Below are 17,754 nucleotides of genomic sequence, written 5' to 3' on the forward strand. Positions count from 1 at the left end.
GAACGAAAAAAATAATTAATATATATATTAATTTACACAAATATATATATATATATATATATATATATATATATATATATATATATATATTAATTTTTAATTATTCATATGAGTGCAAGTTATTGATTCTTAGTTTATTCTTTAAAGATAATATTTATTTATATTGATATATTAATTTGTGTAAATCAAAATATATATATATATATATATATATATATATATATATATATATATATATATATATATATATGTATATATATATATATATATATTAATTTTATTAAATATTACAACTTGAATCAACTAATTTATTTATTATAAACTAAATTATAAAAATCATTTGTTGGAAATTAATTTATTATAGAAATAGATTTTGTTACCGTTGAATTTCTATGTCTTTCTTACTTTGTCTGTATTTTTTAACAAACAATTTTCTCATGTTTAAATAGTTTATTTTATTCATTCATTTTACAATCATTTTGTACTAAAGATATCAAAAATGCAAGGTAGTCAATTCTACCGCGTTTATTACATATCTCATATGGTTAGATTTAGTAAAACAAAATCAATTTCTTAATTATATAAAAAAAAGGCTAATTTTAAATAATTAAAAAAAGGTAAATAATTAAATTAAATACCAAATTTTTAATTATATATAAAATATAATTTTAAATAATTAAATTAAAAAATAAAGTAAAAATTAAAACAATTACTTAGTAAAACATACAAAAAAACAAATCAAGTTTATTCATTCAAACAGTCCATCTTACTTAAAAGAAAAAGTTGAAGTAGTAAACAAAAATACCCGAAGCGACTGAATTGAATAACATTTATCTCTTACAACTATAACGAAATGAAAAGGAAGAAGAAGGCGAGATCAGAATTAACTGCAGTCGGCAACTCACCACATTCACTACTCATCTATTTCAAACCATCCGATTAAAATCGACGGTCCTAGTTACATATAGGTATTTTCAGAGTTATAAATAAAAAATTAAATCTATTTCTTACAAACCGTTTGATCAAAATCAGACGGTCATTGATATAATAACTGTGTAAACGCATTAAATCGATAATTAAGAAAGCGAGTGAGAAGCGAGTCCTAAAATGAGCGCGTATGGGTAGATAGATAATGAAAATAGAAAACAACAAAAACAAATAAAAATAGTAAAAAAAAAGTGGACAGTTGGGTTTTCTCTTCACCCCATATATAAAAACCACCTAAGCTGGTACTATCTCCCCTCCTCACATTCCATCTCAGCTTCTTCCTTTCTTATAACAACTTCAAGAAATCAACCATTTCAGTTTTGAGACAACACAAAAACACTGTTTAGTCATACTCTTCAAAAACATCTTCAAACTTCTTCAAACTATCCGGTGTTTGTTTGTTTTTTTTTTGTAATGGAAGTTGAGACTCACTCTGCCTTTGATCTTAACGCGAATTCTAAACCTTATGACATTCACCCGTCGGGTTTTCGGTCCTCCGAGTACCCGGACCCGACATTCCGTCTATCGCTTCACGATGATGCGCCGTTATCCGAAACTTTTCAGTTGTCGGAGGAGTTGCACGCGCTTGGAAGCGCGTGCGATGAGTCCAGCGCGGCTGTTTGTGTTCAGAAGGTGTATCGTGGGTACCGTACGCGACGGAGGTTGGCTGATTCCGCCGTTGTCGCTGAAGAACTATGGTGAGACTTGCCTACAATCTGCATGCAACCTCTCTCTTTTTGTTTATATGTTACAGTAATTTTTTATTTTATTTTTATTTATTTATTTATTTGATATTATTATATTTTAGTGATTTGGTTTTGAAATTTGTGTAGGTGGCAAGCGATAGATTTTTGGAGGTTGAATCGCAGTACGATTTCTTTCTTTAATTTGCCTGAAACGGCAGCGTCTCGCTGGAGTCGGGTCACACTCAATGCTTCCAAGGTCTTTCTCTCTCTAATTTTTTCCTGTATTTTTATTCAATATTTTTGTAAATATTTTTTTATTTGAATGAGATGATAAAAAATCTTTTCGCTCTTAACCAGAGAGGTTCTGGATGATTCTGAATTCGACTGTTAAATTTTTTGGAGATACATTTTACATTTTTTTCGGTTGATTTAATCTCTACAGTTGCATGTAGAAAATATCTTGATTTCTATCTAATTTTTTTTTTGGTGTAATAGTACTCGTGCACGGCTGAATCTATTTTATGGTGCTTTTATTTTCATTTGCTTTATTGAATATTTGGTCCCGTACCGTACACAATAAAACTCAAACGGTAGTTGAGTGCTCTTCATGGTTGTCTGATCTCAATCTAACGATCTAAGATGAAGGTTTTGGGATTGAATTCTAAAGTCAACAATTTTTTTGGGACAGGTTGGTAAAGGACTGTCCTTGGACGCCAAAGCACAAAAATTGGCTTTTCAGCATTGGATTGAAGCTGTGAGTATGATTGTTTTTTTATAATAATTTTAGTTTAATTTTTTATGCATGACCAATTATTATTTGTTTATAGTTTTTCAAGTTTAATTGGTCTTGACATGAATTGTAGATTGATCCACGCCATCGTTATGGACACAACTTGCATTATTATTATGAAGAATGGTGCAAAACTGATTCTGGTCAGCCTTTCTTTTATTGGTGAGATAATTTTTAATCTAAAGCTTGAATAGGTTGTGACTTGAATAATCTACTATTTTTATTAGCGTGTGTTTGGTTATGGGGTGAAGAAAATTGATTTTAAATGAATTGATTTTGTAAAATTGATTGATTCTGGTTAACGTGCAAATAGGACTCTGAGTAAATAATAAGTGCAAATTCAGAGGATACAGTGTTCAGTTTCTTTAACTTAATTTTTCTTTCTATCTGTTCTACAGGTTGGATTTAGGAAACGGGAAAACTCTCGATCTTGAACGGTGTTCCCGATCAAAGCTTCGAAAACAATGCATAAAGTATCTTGGACCTGTATGTGCATGCAACTTCTGATTGAATTAGTACTTTTTTTTGTTTTGCTTGTTGCAGTTTCTTTATACTATTGACTTATACTCATAAGGTGCATAATTTCAAAAGTTTTGGCATGTTCCTGTTTTTCTTACTGGTTAATTGTTCTTCATAATTTCCGAAACTAGCAAGAGAGAGAGAACTATGAATATATTGTCTACGATGGAAAGCTTATCAACTACCAGAATGGAGATTTTCTTCATACCAAAAAAGATTCTGAAGATGCTAAGTGGATATTTGTAATGAGCACCGAGAAGAAACTTTATGCCGGAAAGGTAACAATTAGTTCAACCTATGTTATTGTTTCTCGTGCAATTCAGTCCTATTGATACATTGTTATAACCTCGCAGAAAAAGAAGGGGTTGTTCCATCATTCTTCTTTTTTGGCTGGTGGAGCTACCGTGGCTGCTGGACGGCTCGAAGCTGAGGATGGGATTCTAAAGGTATAATTAACTTGGTAACGTTGCATGATCGATTTTTTTCACCGTGGTGTATATATGACTATGCATGCCGTGTTATATTTCAATGTTTGATTCTTAGTTGTTTGACTTTTCAGTCCATCTCTGCATATAGTGGACACTATCGGCCAACAGACGAAACACTCGACGCGTTCTTATCATATCTCAGGGAAAATGGTGTCAATCTTGATGAAGTTGAGGTAATTGATTACCTTCAAAACATGTTTGAAACTTGGCTAGTGTTCTCATAGTTTTTTGTACCTTTGTTGCTTTGATTTTCGCCATCTATATCTTTGGGTTTCATCAGAAAAATCTCATACATTTCTCATTGCTTTGATTTTCTTGTTTTTAGATACGAAAACCAAATGATGACCTTGAAAATTATGAGGAAGGCAAGCTTGGCGAGAGATCCTTAACAACTGAAATCTCTATCACTTCCGAGATATCTGAGGAAACCAAAACCGAAAACACTCCGCCTCAAGATAAGGAAGACCCTCCTCAGCCTGAAACCACGGTTGGTAGTTACAAAAGGACTCTATCAGGCGGTCTTCAAAGTCCACGCTCAACCGAGGTGTCCAAGACTGCTATATTGCAAAGAATCAATTCCAAGAAGGGTTCACAATCCTACCAATTGGGACATAGCCTTTTGCGTAAATGGTCGACTGGAGCCGGACCTAGAATCGGGTGTGTTAACGATTACCCTGTGGAGCTTAGACTTCAGGCATTGGAAATGGTTAACCTATCTCCAAAACTTCCACCATCTCCATTGACATACATTTTAAGGGGCGGTCTTGTTTCGCCTACAGCTCCTCCGACACCCAACACGGTGCGAAGTAACAACGATGAGAGTCTGATTAATTGAATTGAAGTACTACTGATCTTAGGATTAAGCTTCCAGCTCAGTTTAGTTATGCTTTAAATTTGATATAAATAAAAGTGATGCTTTAATTTTTCTTTCTTAAATGTTGAGGACTTGATGTTGTGTATTAAAAATCAAATCAAATTTTATTTCTTTTTATCATTACATCATGCATGTTTTCCTCTTAAAAGGAGATAATTGAAGATGTGTTTAATGTGACCCTTAAGGTAGTATAGGTTGGTTGAAAAATTGAGGTCTAGCCACTATTTTGTGGCCAAGGTCATGTCATGACACCAAATTGAGATCTACCCTTACCATAATTTTCATGTACTATCAGTTAACTGGTTTACCACTTATGTGTTTCAATTTGATTTTGAGAGAGATAGATGTGATTCTTGAAGTACAAAATTGGCAAGTATAGTTTGAGTTCAATTTTGGACTAGACAAAAAATGATTTTGTAAGTTTAAAATTAAATTTGATTTGATAGGTGTTTTTGAGTAGAATTAGTTTTACTTTCATTATTGATTCAAATTAATTTGAAGTCAAGGTTTAGAACTTTTGCTTTCAAAAATAATTCTAAGCATTATTTATTATTTAATTTATTTTGAAGTTATTGTATAAAAAATCATTTTAAATAAAATAATAATATTACCCTTTAAAATTAATATTCATCACGGAGCACTTGAATTAGATTATATGAATCTCTTTCCAATTAAATTGAATTTTAAAAAGAGTTAAAAGGTAGTGCATTGACAGTGTAAAATAATTTTACACTGTCATCCAATCCAATAGAAAATCATAAATATGCTATGTCATTAAGTTTTTTTTAATAAAAAAATGATTTAATTAGATACATGGGTGGTGATTGGTTGACAGTGTAAAAATATTTTACACTTTCAGTGCATCACCCCTTTTCTCTTTTAAAAATACAACAATATTATTTTTCTTTAAGAATGTATTTGATGCCCAAGAAAAAATAGAAGCATATATAATAAAAAAATTAAATAAAAATATGATATGATAATAATATGATTAAATTAGACAAAGTTATCTACACACTTAATTTAAAATAAAAAATCATTAGGAGTATATATGGATTGAGTAAACTCAATAAATCCAGTGAAGTTCATCCAAACCGCCAAAAAATTGGGTTGAATTGGATTATTTGGTGAATATGATTTTCAATAATGAAAAACCATTTAAAATAATTTGGTTATGGATAAACTCACACTCAACCCACAAAATCCCCACAAACACACAAAATCCACGAGTTTTTGAGAGTTAAATTTTTTTTTTTTTATAATTTGACGAGTGATGATTTTGACGTCTTTAATCTTAGTTGCGTCAATTGCAATTTTTTTAACATCTTTTATTTTATAAGTAGTGATTTTAACTTATTTAGGAGGTCGCACTTTAATTATTTTGATGTTAATTCTGACAAGTTACAAGTATTTTATGCAATTCTAAATATTACCATAATTTAACTTTGATTTTTACAAATAAATTTATGATGAGTTTTATTGTGCATTTAAATATTTGATTTGATGTTTAAAAAAATAGAGATAATAGGTTAAATTATTTATTAAAAAATATTGACACATTAGGTATAATTGTATAAGAACGAAAAAAAAATTGGATAATCCACTGTCCAACCTACAAATTTGTGGTTTCACCAAACCAATTTAATGATGTGGGTGATTTTTTTGTTTCACTTAAACTGGTGTAACCTTTATGGGTTGAGTCGTGGTTTTGGCTAGATTCAAACGAAACCGACCTAGCTCCTAAAAAATCACCATCGTAAATAAATTGTATATGTTTAAAAATTAATTTTTAAATTTTTAAATTTAATAAAAAACTGATTAAACTAAAAAATTTAAAAGTAAATAACTAAATTTAGATATTTTAAAAATAAAAAACTAATTTTAGCTTTAGAACAAATGATTAAATAAATCTTTTGATTAATATTATTATATGTGTGTGCATATTTGATAATTTAATATTCAATCATATTTTTAAAAACTTTAATAATAATTTTAATTTAATATGTTCTAATTTTTATAGTTTTTTTTTTTGAAATTTCAATATAATATCAAATTTATCATATTATTTAATAAATAAATTTTTTAAGAATAATTTTTTTCATCAATTTATAAATATTAATAATTTAATTATATTTATTTGATACTCAAATATAAATAAATGCTGTTGAGAATCCTAAATAAACATTTATACATATTTAACTCAAATAACATAATTTATTATCTAACTAAAATTTGAAAAAAAAAAAAAGAGATATTAAACACAATGATGTGCATTCCACCAAATTATAATAATATTTTAAAACGATTTGATAAATTAATAATTTTTATTACACAATCGTGTAATATCTTTTTTTAGACCGAAGGAGCATCTAATATATAAATATTTTGTTATATCTCTGCCCAAAAAATATATGTTCGTACGTAGAACAAAACATACTTATAAATATTTACTTTGATGTCTCAAATTTAGGACTGCACAAATTGTTTACAGCAAGTTCGTAATTGTATATGTTTATTTTTGCGGTGAGAGCATCAATAAATATGTTTAAAGTTTGGGGGACCATTAGAAATTTATTATTGAAAACCACACACATCTCTCATGTCAGCTTTTACATGACATGTGTGTTTTAATTAAGAGAAAAGCTAACATGTGCCCCAAGAACACAAGTTAATAAGATATTTATAGAAATTTTATCTTGAAACGCGTGCATTCAATGTATGGAAATTTTAAATATGACTTTAATTATATATAACATTTTCTAATTATAGTATCCTTAACATGTGCCCTTAGGGCACATGTTAGCATGACCCTTTAATTAATAATTTCCTTTGTACAAAAAATAATTTTTATCTTATTTGAATCATTTGAAGATGACCTGAAATTTGAATATTGGACTGTGTCTGGACTTCCAGCAAGTAGCCAAAGTACAGAAAAGGACAGTATATTACTATAACATAATACTAGTAAAGGACCCGTGCGCCCGCACGGATCACGTATAGTCGATATAAACAATAAATAAATATAACGATGGTTAATAAATATATATATATATATATATATATATATATATATATATATATATATATATATAAAAGATACACAAATTAAAAATAAAAAACAATTGAAATTATAATTGTCAAATAAATATTAATTTAATCTAGTTAGAAATATATAGTTTAGTAGAAAAAATAAATAAAATAATTAAGTAGTCATCTACCCGTGCGTTCGTACACATTATACAATATAGCTATAATCTATCGTGAGTAGTCATCTACCCGTGCGTTCGCACGTATTGCACAATATTATAAATAATAAATAAATATAATATATGTGATTATATTTATTTGATTTGGTAACAGGTACCAAACTTTTTTGTCCAAATTTTGTTTATTGTCACTCATACCCCTATCTTATTATAAGCATTTGAAATCTTTTTACTTATTTTAAATAAAAATTTCAATATATTTAATAGATTTATTTTTCCAAAAATATCAGTTATAGGTTAATATGTACATATAAAAAATAAAGCAAATAATTAAGCATTTATCTATCGCAGTTGTAAATAAATATAATATAATGATGGTTAAAAATGTAAATAAAATATATACACATTAAGTAGCTTTCTCCCGTCGAAAAATGTATATTTGAGTAGAAAAATAAAGAAAATAATTAAGAAATCATTTACCCGTGCGTTCGCACGGGTCACGCTAAGTCGATATAAGTAATAAATAAATATATAACGATGATTAATAAATAAATATAAAAGATATGCAAATTAAAAAGAAAAAATATTTGAAATTATAATTATCATATAAATATTAATTTAATTTAATTAAAAATATATACTATAGTAGAAAAAATAAATAAAATAATTAAGTAGTCATTTATCTTGCGTTCACATGCATCATACAATATCGTCATAAAGTATATGATTTATAATTGATATATTAAATTATTGTTTTAAATATAAAGAAGAATAATAAATTTGTGTTTTTCATAAGAAATTTTTTTGTCACTCGTTTTTTTCTTTGTATTAACAAATATTTGTATCATATTTTAGTATAAATGCTAACATTTTAATATAAAAAATACTAATATTTTAATATAAAAATGCTAACATTTTTTCAAGTCAATTTTATTTTTCGTTGTATCATGTCATAATATCATATATTATTTTTATCAAATATATGATATTTTTGTTTTAAAAAATTATTAAAAAAATTACATGTAATTGATTGAATTAATTTTTATAGAAAAAAAGGGTCAATACCAACTTTCTCTTTGTACGAAATATTTGATATTTTTATGGATATTAAAGGAATAAATTAAAATTAATATCAACTATTTTTTATGGATATAAAAATAATGAACATTTTAATGTCAATCTTATAATAGTGCATGTTTAGGTAATGAAGGCATTGGAAATATGAGAATATGTTTGTATGCATTTACTTTTTAATACTATATAAAATCTTTTTTGTACGTTTTTTTTTAATTATTTCATACTTTTCTGATTTCTCGATTTGGGTTTGAATTATGTCAAGATACTTTTTATTTTATTTGTATTGTATGGAAGGTAGAGAGTTATGTTTATTGATATTATATTTGAATTCTACTTTTTTTTTATGATTAATTAAGCATAATGACTGCTTTTAGATATTGAAAAACTTTGTCATCGAAAAATGTGTAGCATCAAAAAAATAATGATTCTTTTTAATATTGTCAAGTATTAAAGATATAGGCGTGTTAATATGAGTTAATGATGAAAAAGATAATTGAAGACATGTAAATCGGATTAAAATTGGAAATGAAATTAATTTTGGTAGACATATGATTTTTTTTATTATGATAGTAGTTATTATAACAGTAGATGAATAATTTCTTAAAAAACAGTAATAATTGCAAATACTAAAAAAGACTGATTAATTATTATCACCTAAAACTACATATTCCCAATGACATTTTCTTACAATTTTCTATAAATTTTTTTTTACTAATAATTTTTTCACGTGAATAACAATGAGTGTATCAATTGTAATTGGCCTCATTAAATATGATATTTCAAACTTCCCAATTATCAATAGTTATTGTATTTTATTATTACTAAAAAAGGAAAAATAATTAAAATCTAATTCATCCCATTTGAATAATCACTTGAAAGAACATCAAAAAAAATGACAAACAAATCCAAATATTTGTTAAACTCTAATTTAATACAAATTTGAGAAAGAATATGGAAATAAATCATTAATATACACTATTAATTAAATTACAATTAATATACTGATTAATGGAATAAAACATATACGGTTTAATGAGATAAAAAAATATGACATAAAAAGATTTCATTCTATTTAATACAAAATAAGTGCTATTTTTTTACGGTTGTTATGACACACGGTAAAATCTAATTGTATAAAAGTAGTGAAACAATGTATTGGGTAAATCAATAGTCCAAAATATTAATAAAATCTGACAATTAATATGCATTAAGAATTATATTTCAATTCAAATGAATATTATAATAAAAAGTTAAAAAAAAAAGAGAATAAAGTTTATGTAATTGAAATGAATATTATAATTAAAAAACCACACACATCTCTCATGTCAGCTTTTACATGACATGTGTGTTTTAATTAAGAGAAAAGCTAACATGTGCCCCAAGAACACAAGTTAATAAGATATTTATAGAAATTTTATCTTGAAACGCGTGCATTCAATGTATGGAAATTTTAAATATGACTTTAATTATATATAACATTTTCTAATTATAGTATCCTTAACATGTGCCCTTAGGGCACATGTTAGCATGACCCTTTAATTAATAATTTCCTTTGTACAAAAAATAATTTTTATCTTATTTGAATCATTTGAAGATGACCTGAAATTTGAATATTGGACTGTGTCTGGACTTCCAGCAAGTAGCCAAAGTACAGAAAAGGACAGTATATTACTATAACATAATATTAAGGGTTGAGGTGGCAATTGCAATTAGATTGAGATTTTAGGCCCGCGGCTCATTGAATATGTTTCGTGTATTAGTTCAGTCCGTTTAATTTTAAACTCTTTTTTTAAATTAATTTTTATAATTTTAATTTTTGATGGTTTTATTAATTAATATATGTAATATTTTTCAAAGTAAAATTTGTTAAAAATTATTTTTATAAAAAAATATTTTAAAAAATAAGTGAAAAATCTAATTAAGATATAAAAAATTGTTAATCAATATAAAAAATAAACAAAAAATAAGAAAAATAGGCGGACAAACTCGTTATCCGTCAACCCTTCATCTTAGCGGAGCGGACTAAATTTATATGCTCATTTTTATCCAGGCGACCCGTTTTACCACCTTAATTAAAAGTTTATTTCTGTATTTTATGTTTTTGTTGAAGTTTTCTAAAATTAAAAGAAAATTTCATTTTAATTAAAGTTTCCTCAAGAAGCTGCCCTCATATATGACTGATTATATTTATGAGACAAGGTGATGTTTCTCTTGTTACTTTTGTGATATTTGCCTAATGTGGGAGTTTGTCATCTTGGTGAGGATGTTTACCTTTTCTGCAGCAGTTTCATTTATACGACTGATGAAAAGTATAATTATGTTTATAGGTTGTAGGAGTACAGCTCTTCGTGAAGAGTTTTTGTTTTTTATTTTATTTTAGAAATCATCTTGGTGATTAGTTGCTTTCAGCTATTGAATATATATATATATATATATATATATATATATATATATATATATATATATATATATATATATATATATATATATATATATATATATATATATATATATATATATATATATATATAAGGTGTGGTTCATGAGTAGATAGATAGGTATCCTAAATTTTTTTTTTTAAGAAACAAAAGGTAACATTGACTACGAGAGCACAAGCTGTGCTAAAGACAATATACCTGAGTCCAAGATATACACCAGTATACACTCTACTACCAAAGGAATACTATACCATATACAAAAACCAGCAAAGTAGAACACATGTGGGCAGCTTAGCAACCTAAAATTCAACCAATTCACAACCAAAAACCATGCTAACTTCAGTCTACGTGCGCCTCGCAACTTGATCACTCAACTACATTTTTTGAAGCCGAAATGCCTCTGAGGCACTACATAGCAAAACCTTCCAAAACACCTAGACAAGATGACGAATTGAATCGAAAGAAGGCTTACGCAACCTTAATGCCTAGGCAGGCTAGAGGGTTAGACCACCAAACAGTTATGTCGTCCGAGATCAAATTAGCTTTAAGTCTGAGCCACTTCCACGCTGAGATCTTCGCCTCTTCAGCAATGTTCTCAATCTGAATTTCCTTATTTTGGAACAATTTAGCATTCCTATGTTTCCAAATATTCTAGAGGCAAGCACACCATATAACCGACATCTTCACAGTCCGAGAATTACCGTTGTCGAGCAGATTAGCAAACTGATTCCAATGTTGCCAGCCTTCATTGAAAAGGACAGACTGCACTCCCAGCCATCTGCACATGAGATTAGGAAGTCTATAAAATTATTTTTGTATAACGCTAATAGATAAATTTTAAGAATCAACGTGTTTATAGTTTTAGAGACTTGTTTTAAGTTTTGAACCGGAAAACTTTGTTGAGTCCACCAAGGAATAGCACAAAGGTATACAAGCCAAGTCAATTACATTAACGTTCAGGATTTCAAGTTGCCCAAAATGCATAACAAGTCACTTCGCTTGTTCAAGGAGACAGGAAATTGGGGGACGACTCCACTTGTGCTTGAGCTGAGCGTTTGAGTCTGTTTGTGAGTTATTTTTCTGTCTGTGTATCTGGCCCGAGCTTTCCTTTGAGGACGTGCTCATGGAAGAACGAGGGAGTTTTCCGTTTGTGTTCGACTAAGCGTGTTCAGTATTTATTTTCCTCGAACAGGTGTTCTAGGTGCTCGTCGAGTTGAACTACTCGTGAGATGTTTGTTTGTGATTTATTTTCGCTAAGTATTAAGGGGATCTTACTTCGACGGTGATAGTGCCCGACACTATGGAGAACTCGTCAGGCAATTGGAGTTGGTTTCGGACTGATAGTTGATTCTAAGGTCTCAGTCGAGATCTTAGGTTCCGCGACGTGAACTTTCCATCGCGAGCTGGGTGTTCTGCCGAACTGGTACAACAACGGCGGAGCTCGGTCGAGGTTTCCCCGTCGATTTGAGCTGCTCCTGAGATGTTTGTTTGTGATTTATTTTCGCTAAGTATTAGAGAAATCTTGACTCGATAGTGATAGTGCCCGACAGTATACTGAACGCGTCGGGCGATCGGAGTTGGTTCCGGACTGATAGCAGATTCTAAGGCCTCGGTCGAGATCCTAGGTTCCACGCCGTGAGTTTCCCATTGTGAATTGGATGCTCTGCCGAACTGGTACCGTGATGGCGGAGCTCGGTCGAGGTTTCCCCGTCGAGTCAATAATGTGCTTGTAAAAGAGCGGAAACTTTCCTTTACTTAAATTTGGGATGATGTGCTTGTACCCGAGCACGCCTCCATGGTCGGGGTGTACCCTATCGTCGTTTGAATGGGGTACACCGACTGTCAAGCCTAACTGTAATACTTTTTCAATTTTTTGGCATTCCATGGTCGAGCAACTTCTTCCCCGTATATATTTTCTACGTAATAGACCTTGTTTTCTGTCTTTGTTCGGACGCAATAGGGGCATTCCTAGTTTGTGACGAGTTTGCCCTCACGCTAATCTTTGTGATTTCTTCGCAGGACTAAGCCGTCGATTTTGAATTCTCGTTTTATGACTTTGGTGTCATGTTGTATCGTTATTCTTTGTTTTAATGAAGCTTCTCGGAGGGTCGCTCCCGATCAAATTTCTTCTACGAGGTCAAGTTCCTCTCTTAGCGCTTCATCGTTCATCTCCTCGTCGAGATGGGAAGTTATCATGCCTCGGGACTTTGGCTCTCTCCTGGTATCGTGAATCCTGAGCAGAGCTAGCAGCTTCTCTCTCCTTATAATAGATATAGGCTTGGGCCTTAAGGAGGAAGGTGTCCAACGACGCTGGCGTTTCAATGCCGACCGCTTTTGAGAAGTCACTGCGGGGGATTAGTTTCTGCTCGAGCAAGTATTTCTTCATGTTGTCTGTCGTGGGGACCTGGACGTCTTCCCGATTAAACCTCTCGATGTAAGCTCAAAGGAATTCGTCTTTCCCCTGTATTATCGCCTCGAGTGTTGCCTCAGACTTAGGATGGCGGCGAGAAGCTGTAAAGTGCCTCAAAAGTTGTTGTCCTAGGTCTTTCCAAGAGGTTATTGATTTGTTGGCGAGGCTCTTGTACCAGGACAAGGCGCCCTTTCTCAAGTTAGGGGGAATAGCCTGCACTTTATGGGACCCTTAACGTTGCAGTAGTCGAGCAGAGCGTTGATGTTCTCGAGTTGTACATCGGTGTCATTCGTGCCATCGTACGTCTCCAAGCTCGGTGGTTTTTCCAGCCCCTTAGGCAAGGGAGCATCCATGATGGCTCGAGATAATGGACCGCGGGGGTCGTCTTCATTACTCCATAACGACAACGGGGGCGGTCTCCCTTTACTCGCTGAGGGATTTTGTCGTGTCACAACGGTGATTTCCTTGGTCAGCCCTTTGTTTTGGGTGGAGGTGAATGACGGTTATCACCCCGGTTGATCGCCTTGCTCTTCTTGACCCCAGGGAGTGTCGATCCTCGCAGGGAGGAGAACGGTTGCGTTTCTTATTCGTCGCGGGTTGCGGTCTCTCCAACTCCAGGCGGCGGCCACGTCTTCGTGGAGAAGGACTTCAGGAATCGTTGGGTTGATGTATCTGCGGAGGAGTGGGTGAACAGCGCCCCCCTCTAAGGCTCTGATCCTTTTATTCAGCTGGAAGATCAGAATGTTGGTCTGGTTGAGTGCCACAACCAAGACCATCATGGTTGGGTCGGCGTTGGGCGGCACCGGAATTGCTTGAAACTTCTCTAGTGTCTTCTCCGTACCTTGGCGGGTCTCTATGATTTGGATAACATTTTCATTCATGTCATTGGAAAAGGGGGAAGCAGGCTCTTTGTCCCTCCGTATTGGGGAGCCTTTCTTTGCGAATGATGTCTCATCGCCGTTATCGGGGTTACGGACGGGAGAGATGACAATTTTGGTACCACTGGTGATGTTGTCTCCTGGACCGGCCATAATCAATTACTATGAATTTTTGTCTTTTTTTTTCGTTTTTAGGTATGAAAGACGGGGAAAACAAGAGTTTCCTACAGACGACGCAACTGATCTTACTGGGCTCAGAAAGTAAGGTGTGACCGGCAAGTTGGCGGCGTCGTAGAGTGGATGCAATTATCGGAAGAGGGGGTACCTGCAGATAATCCGATGCCAAAGTCAGTATCGGTCGTAGAGGCACATGGTTTTAAGGTTAGAAAGTGAATACCTGACCCACCTGCAGATAAGGGTATTTATAGTGAACCCCCACACAGGGCTAATGGTCTCTATTATGGGTTGAAAGTCCAAGCCCATAATGGATGACTGTCGGGATTTCCACGTGTACGTGGGGGTGAGCAGCATGTGCTCACCATCCGGGGTCAACTGTGTAGATAATGGATGACTGCCAGGATTTCCACGTGCACGTGGGGGTGAGCAGCATGATTTCTTGCTTTGAAATAAAAGTCTCTTCAGATCTTGTAACTTGGCTTGTTAATTTTTCTATATTTTTACTATTGTTTCTGCATGTGGTTCGTTGAATTTCAATGTCAAACAAAAGTTGTTCTATTATACTGGAACCTTACCTCCGATAAACAAGTAATAATCAAGTTAGATAACTCAATTAGTAGGTTATTGACTATAAATAAAATACGCATAAATATTAACGAATGTAATCAAAATACTTAAAATGATAAAAACCATCACAAATATAAACATAATAATTAAAATGATAAAAACTAACATTGATCCCCGACAACAACAACATTTTATTGCAGCAAATAAGTGTAAGTTTTATAATTATCATCTCCATAGGGATTGGTTGGTTTTCAAATACCGTTTAATAGTTTCTATTACTTTAAGTTTGTCTTATCTCAAGATTGATTGTTTAGTGAATACTTGAAAAGTAAAATAACAAAAAAATAAACTTCCAGTCTTTCAATCAAGTCCTAGAAGAAAAAAGTTGAAAAGCATCGGTTGACGATTCCTCTGACACCGCTTTCGTCCTCAATCTTCCTTTCTTATTCTCTCTTGCTGTGACTTGTGGTGAGATCCTTGTATCACTAAGGAACTACCTCAAATTAATCGATATCTCAAAATGAATTGCATCATCCAGGTTCTCATAGCACGCTTACTTTCTTCTAGGTTAAGTAATGTCACCTTACCTGCAACTTGCTTTTGCCACCTTAACTCGCTAAGAGAGGTCCAAAGCTCGCTTCTCACACCTACTTTCTTCAACATTATGTTATGATAACTCATCTAAGTGGTTGTTGTATGCCTTAGCATGCTTAGCACGCTCAAGATTACTTAGGGAGCCTTGTTGCCTATTCTTGGCTTAGCCAACTTTTGTTGGCTATTTCTGGCTAAGTAAGCTCTAGTGTCTGTTTCTGGTTTAGCCAAATTTAGCTTCTTATTTTTGGCTTAACCAACTTTGATGCTCTAATAATGCATTTTTGGTGTTTTTTTAGTTCTTTTTGTTTGTACTTAATAAATACACAATTAAAAAGTGCATACATATGTTTTTATCTTATTTTCTTGATAAATTGGATTTATTTTTCATTGATTGCTTATAAAATAAGTCAATAAGTACCTATGTATTTTGTATACTTTTCGCACTTATCAATGAGTAGGTATAGGTGGTCAAGTTGGCTCATTATTCTTTAAAAGAGGGCTTTAGAAAGATGTCTCCCTCATCACCAGTACTAGAAAGGGTGACGTGATTCCGAAAATAGGCCACTCTTTCTGCACATATGTGGTGGGTTTCAAAGTCCTCTACGCCCGTATGCTTGGGAGTGTTGGTCGTCATTGACTGATGTGAATTTCGTGGTAAAGAACAAGAAGAAAGAGATTCCATATCACTACTAGAATCATAGGCGCTCTCATAATTCTCAATCATCCCCATTTCTAAAAAGTATATAGTTGATTGTCCCATCAACTTGTTCACCATTCTTCATATAATATAAATACCACTCTACACACTCCATACCATTAAAGGGCTATATCACCTTGCCAACATCGTTTAAATCCCTAATAATATCCATAACTAAAAAATAAAAGGGTGAAGAAAAAAGGAGAACATTATATATGTAGGCGGGTAGGGATAAAGGCTTTGAGTTTGGAGAAGATGAACAAATTTCTCTGAAAAAGAATAGTTTCTTTGAGATAGTCAAAGTTAATCTTGGGAAGATTGGCGCAGATATCGCAGGAGAGAAAGAATATAAGATTTTTGTCTTCATTTTTAAGTTCTTCAATCTCAGTTTCCCTAAGACAAAGATTTGAAAGGAGAAATTGAAGCCAAACTTTAAAAGTAGGTTGAAGGATTGTTAAGGATGAGGACTCAAAGTAATGTTCATCGAGTGCAGAAACTGATGAAAAAGATTTGCATCAAAATCATAGTTAAACAAATGATCATTCACAGACACACCAAGATCGTGACATTCAATTACATCAACAATTTTTGTCCTGGTGATCCTTACAGAATGTCCAAACACTGAGGAGTGAATTTCATTTCCTTCGAAATGATTAGAAGCATTCACCAGAATTCTTTCACAAGGTCAGGAAATATGGATCCCTTGAGCATGGCAAAGTAGTTTTAACATTCTTGAGTTATTACCTGCCTTATGAGGTTGTAGCCTCTGGCTCTCAGTTCTCTGAATTTGAATCTTTGTTCATTGATGACAAAGAGAAATTGTTCATCACCTTGGAAGGTTCTTACTGCCATGATGAGTTTGAAAGGGATAGAGAACAAGAGAAAATTGAATTGAGATGAATGGAAAGGATATGAAAAAGTGGTATAAATAGAGGTATAGAATGGGTGGAATATGGAACAATTATGTTTCAAGAAGGAAATCTGCACAAAGATTCATAATGAAAATAATGACTGAAGGAGAAGTCATTAATTTAATTACGATTTACAAGAGGCTCATGATTAGATGAATAGGCTAGGAATAGGAATTGAATTAAGCATGTCAAGAATCATTATTCCCAAAAAAAATTAACCCAATAAGTTTTAATTCAAGATGATTAAACTTTATATGTTAAATGATTGGGAATTAAGACATTTATTATATGAAGTGATCTTTTCAGTTTCCAAAATATTAGACAATAATTATGAGAGATTATGGATACTTCAAAGTAAGAGAACTTCATTAATAAAATGCATCATGCTTAGAATTTAAAATAGACTAACGTACCTTAAAATTCCTTTACTGAAGAATGATGGTTTTAAGAAACAT

The 17,754-nt window shown here is 31.8% G+C and overlaps 1 protein-coding gene across 1 annotated transcript; it reads left to right on the forward strand.

Annotated features, from left to right (window-relative positions):
- The first annotated feature begins 1,233 nt into the window (after positions 1-1,233).
- LOC131632910 (IQ domain-containing protein IQM3-like) lies at positions 1,234-4,467 on the forward strand. Its single transcript, XM_058903630.1, has 9 exons — positions 1,234-1,685; positions 1,821-1,929; positions 2,362-2,427; positions 2,537-2,625; positions 2,862-2,949; positions 3,114-3,260; positions 3,336-3,428; positions 3,542-3,643; positions 3,796-4,467. Exons 1-9 carry the CDS (start codon positions 1,402-1,404, stop codon positions 4,303-4,305), a joined length of 1,488 nt encoding a protein of 495 aa, XP_058759613.1. The 5' UTR covers positions 1,234-1,401; the 3' UTR covers positions 4,306-4,467.
- Positions 4,468-17,754: the final 13,287 nt, after the last annotated feature.

This window comes from Vicia villosa, unplaced genomic scaffold, assembly GCF_029867415.1.
Source record: "Vicia villosa cultivar HV-30 ecotype Madison, WI unplaced genomic scaffold, Vvil1.0 ctg.001049F_1_1, whole genome shotgun sequence".
NCBI lineage: Eukaryota > Viridiplantae > Streptophyta > Magnoliopsida > Fabales > Fabaceae > Vicia > Vicia villosa.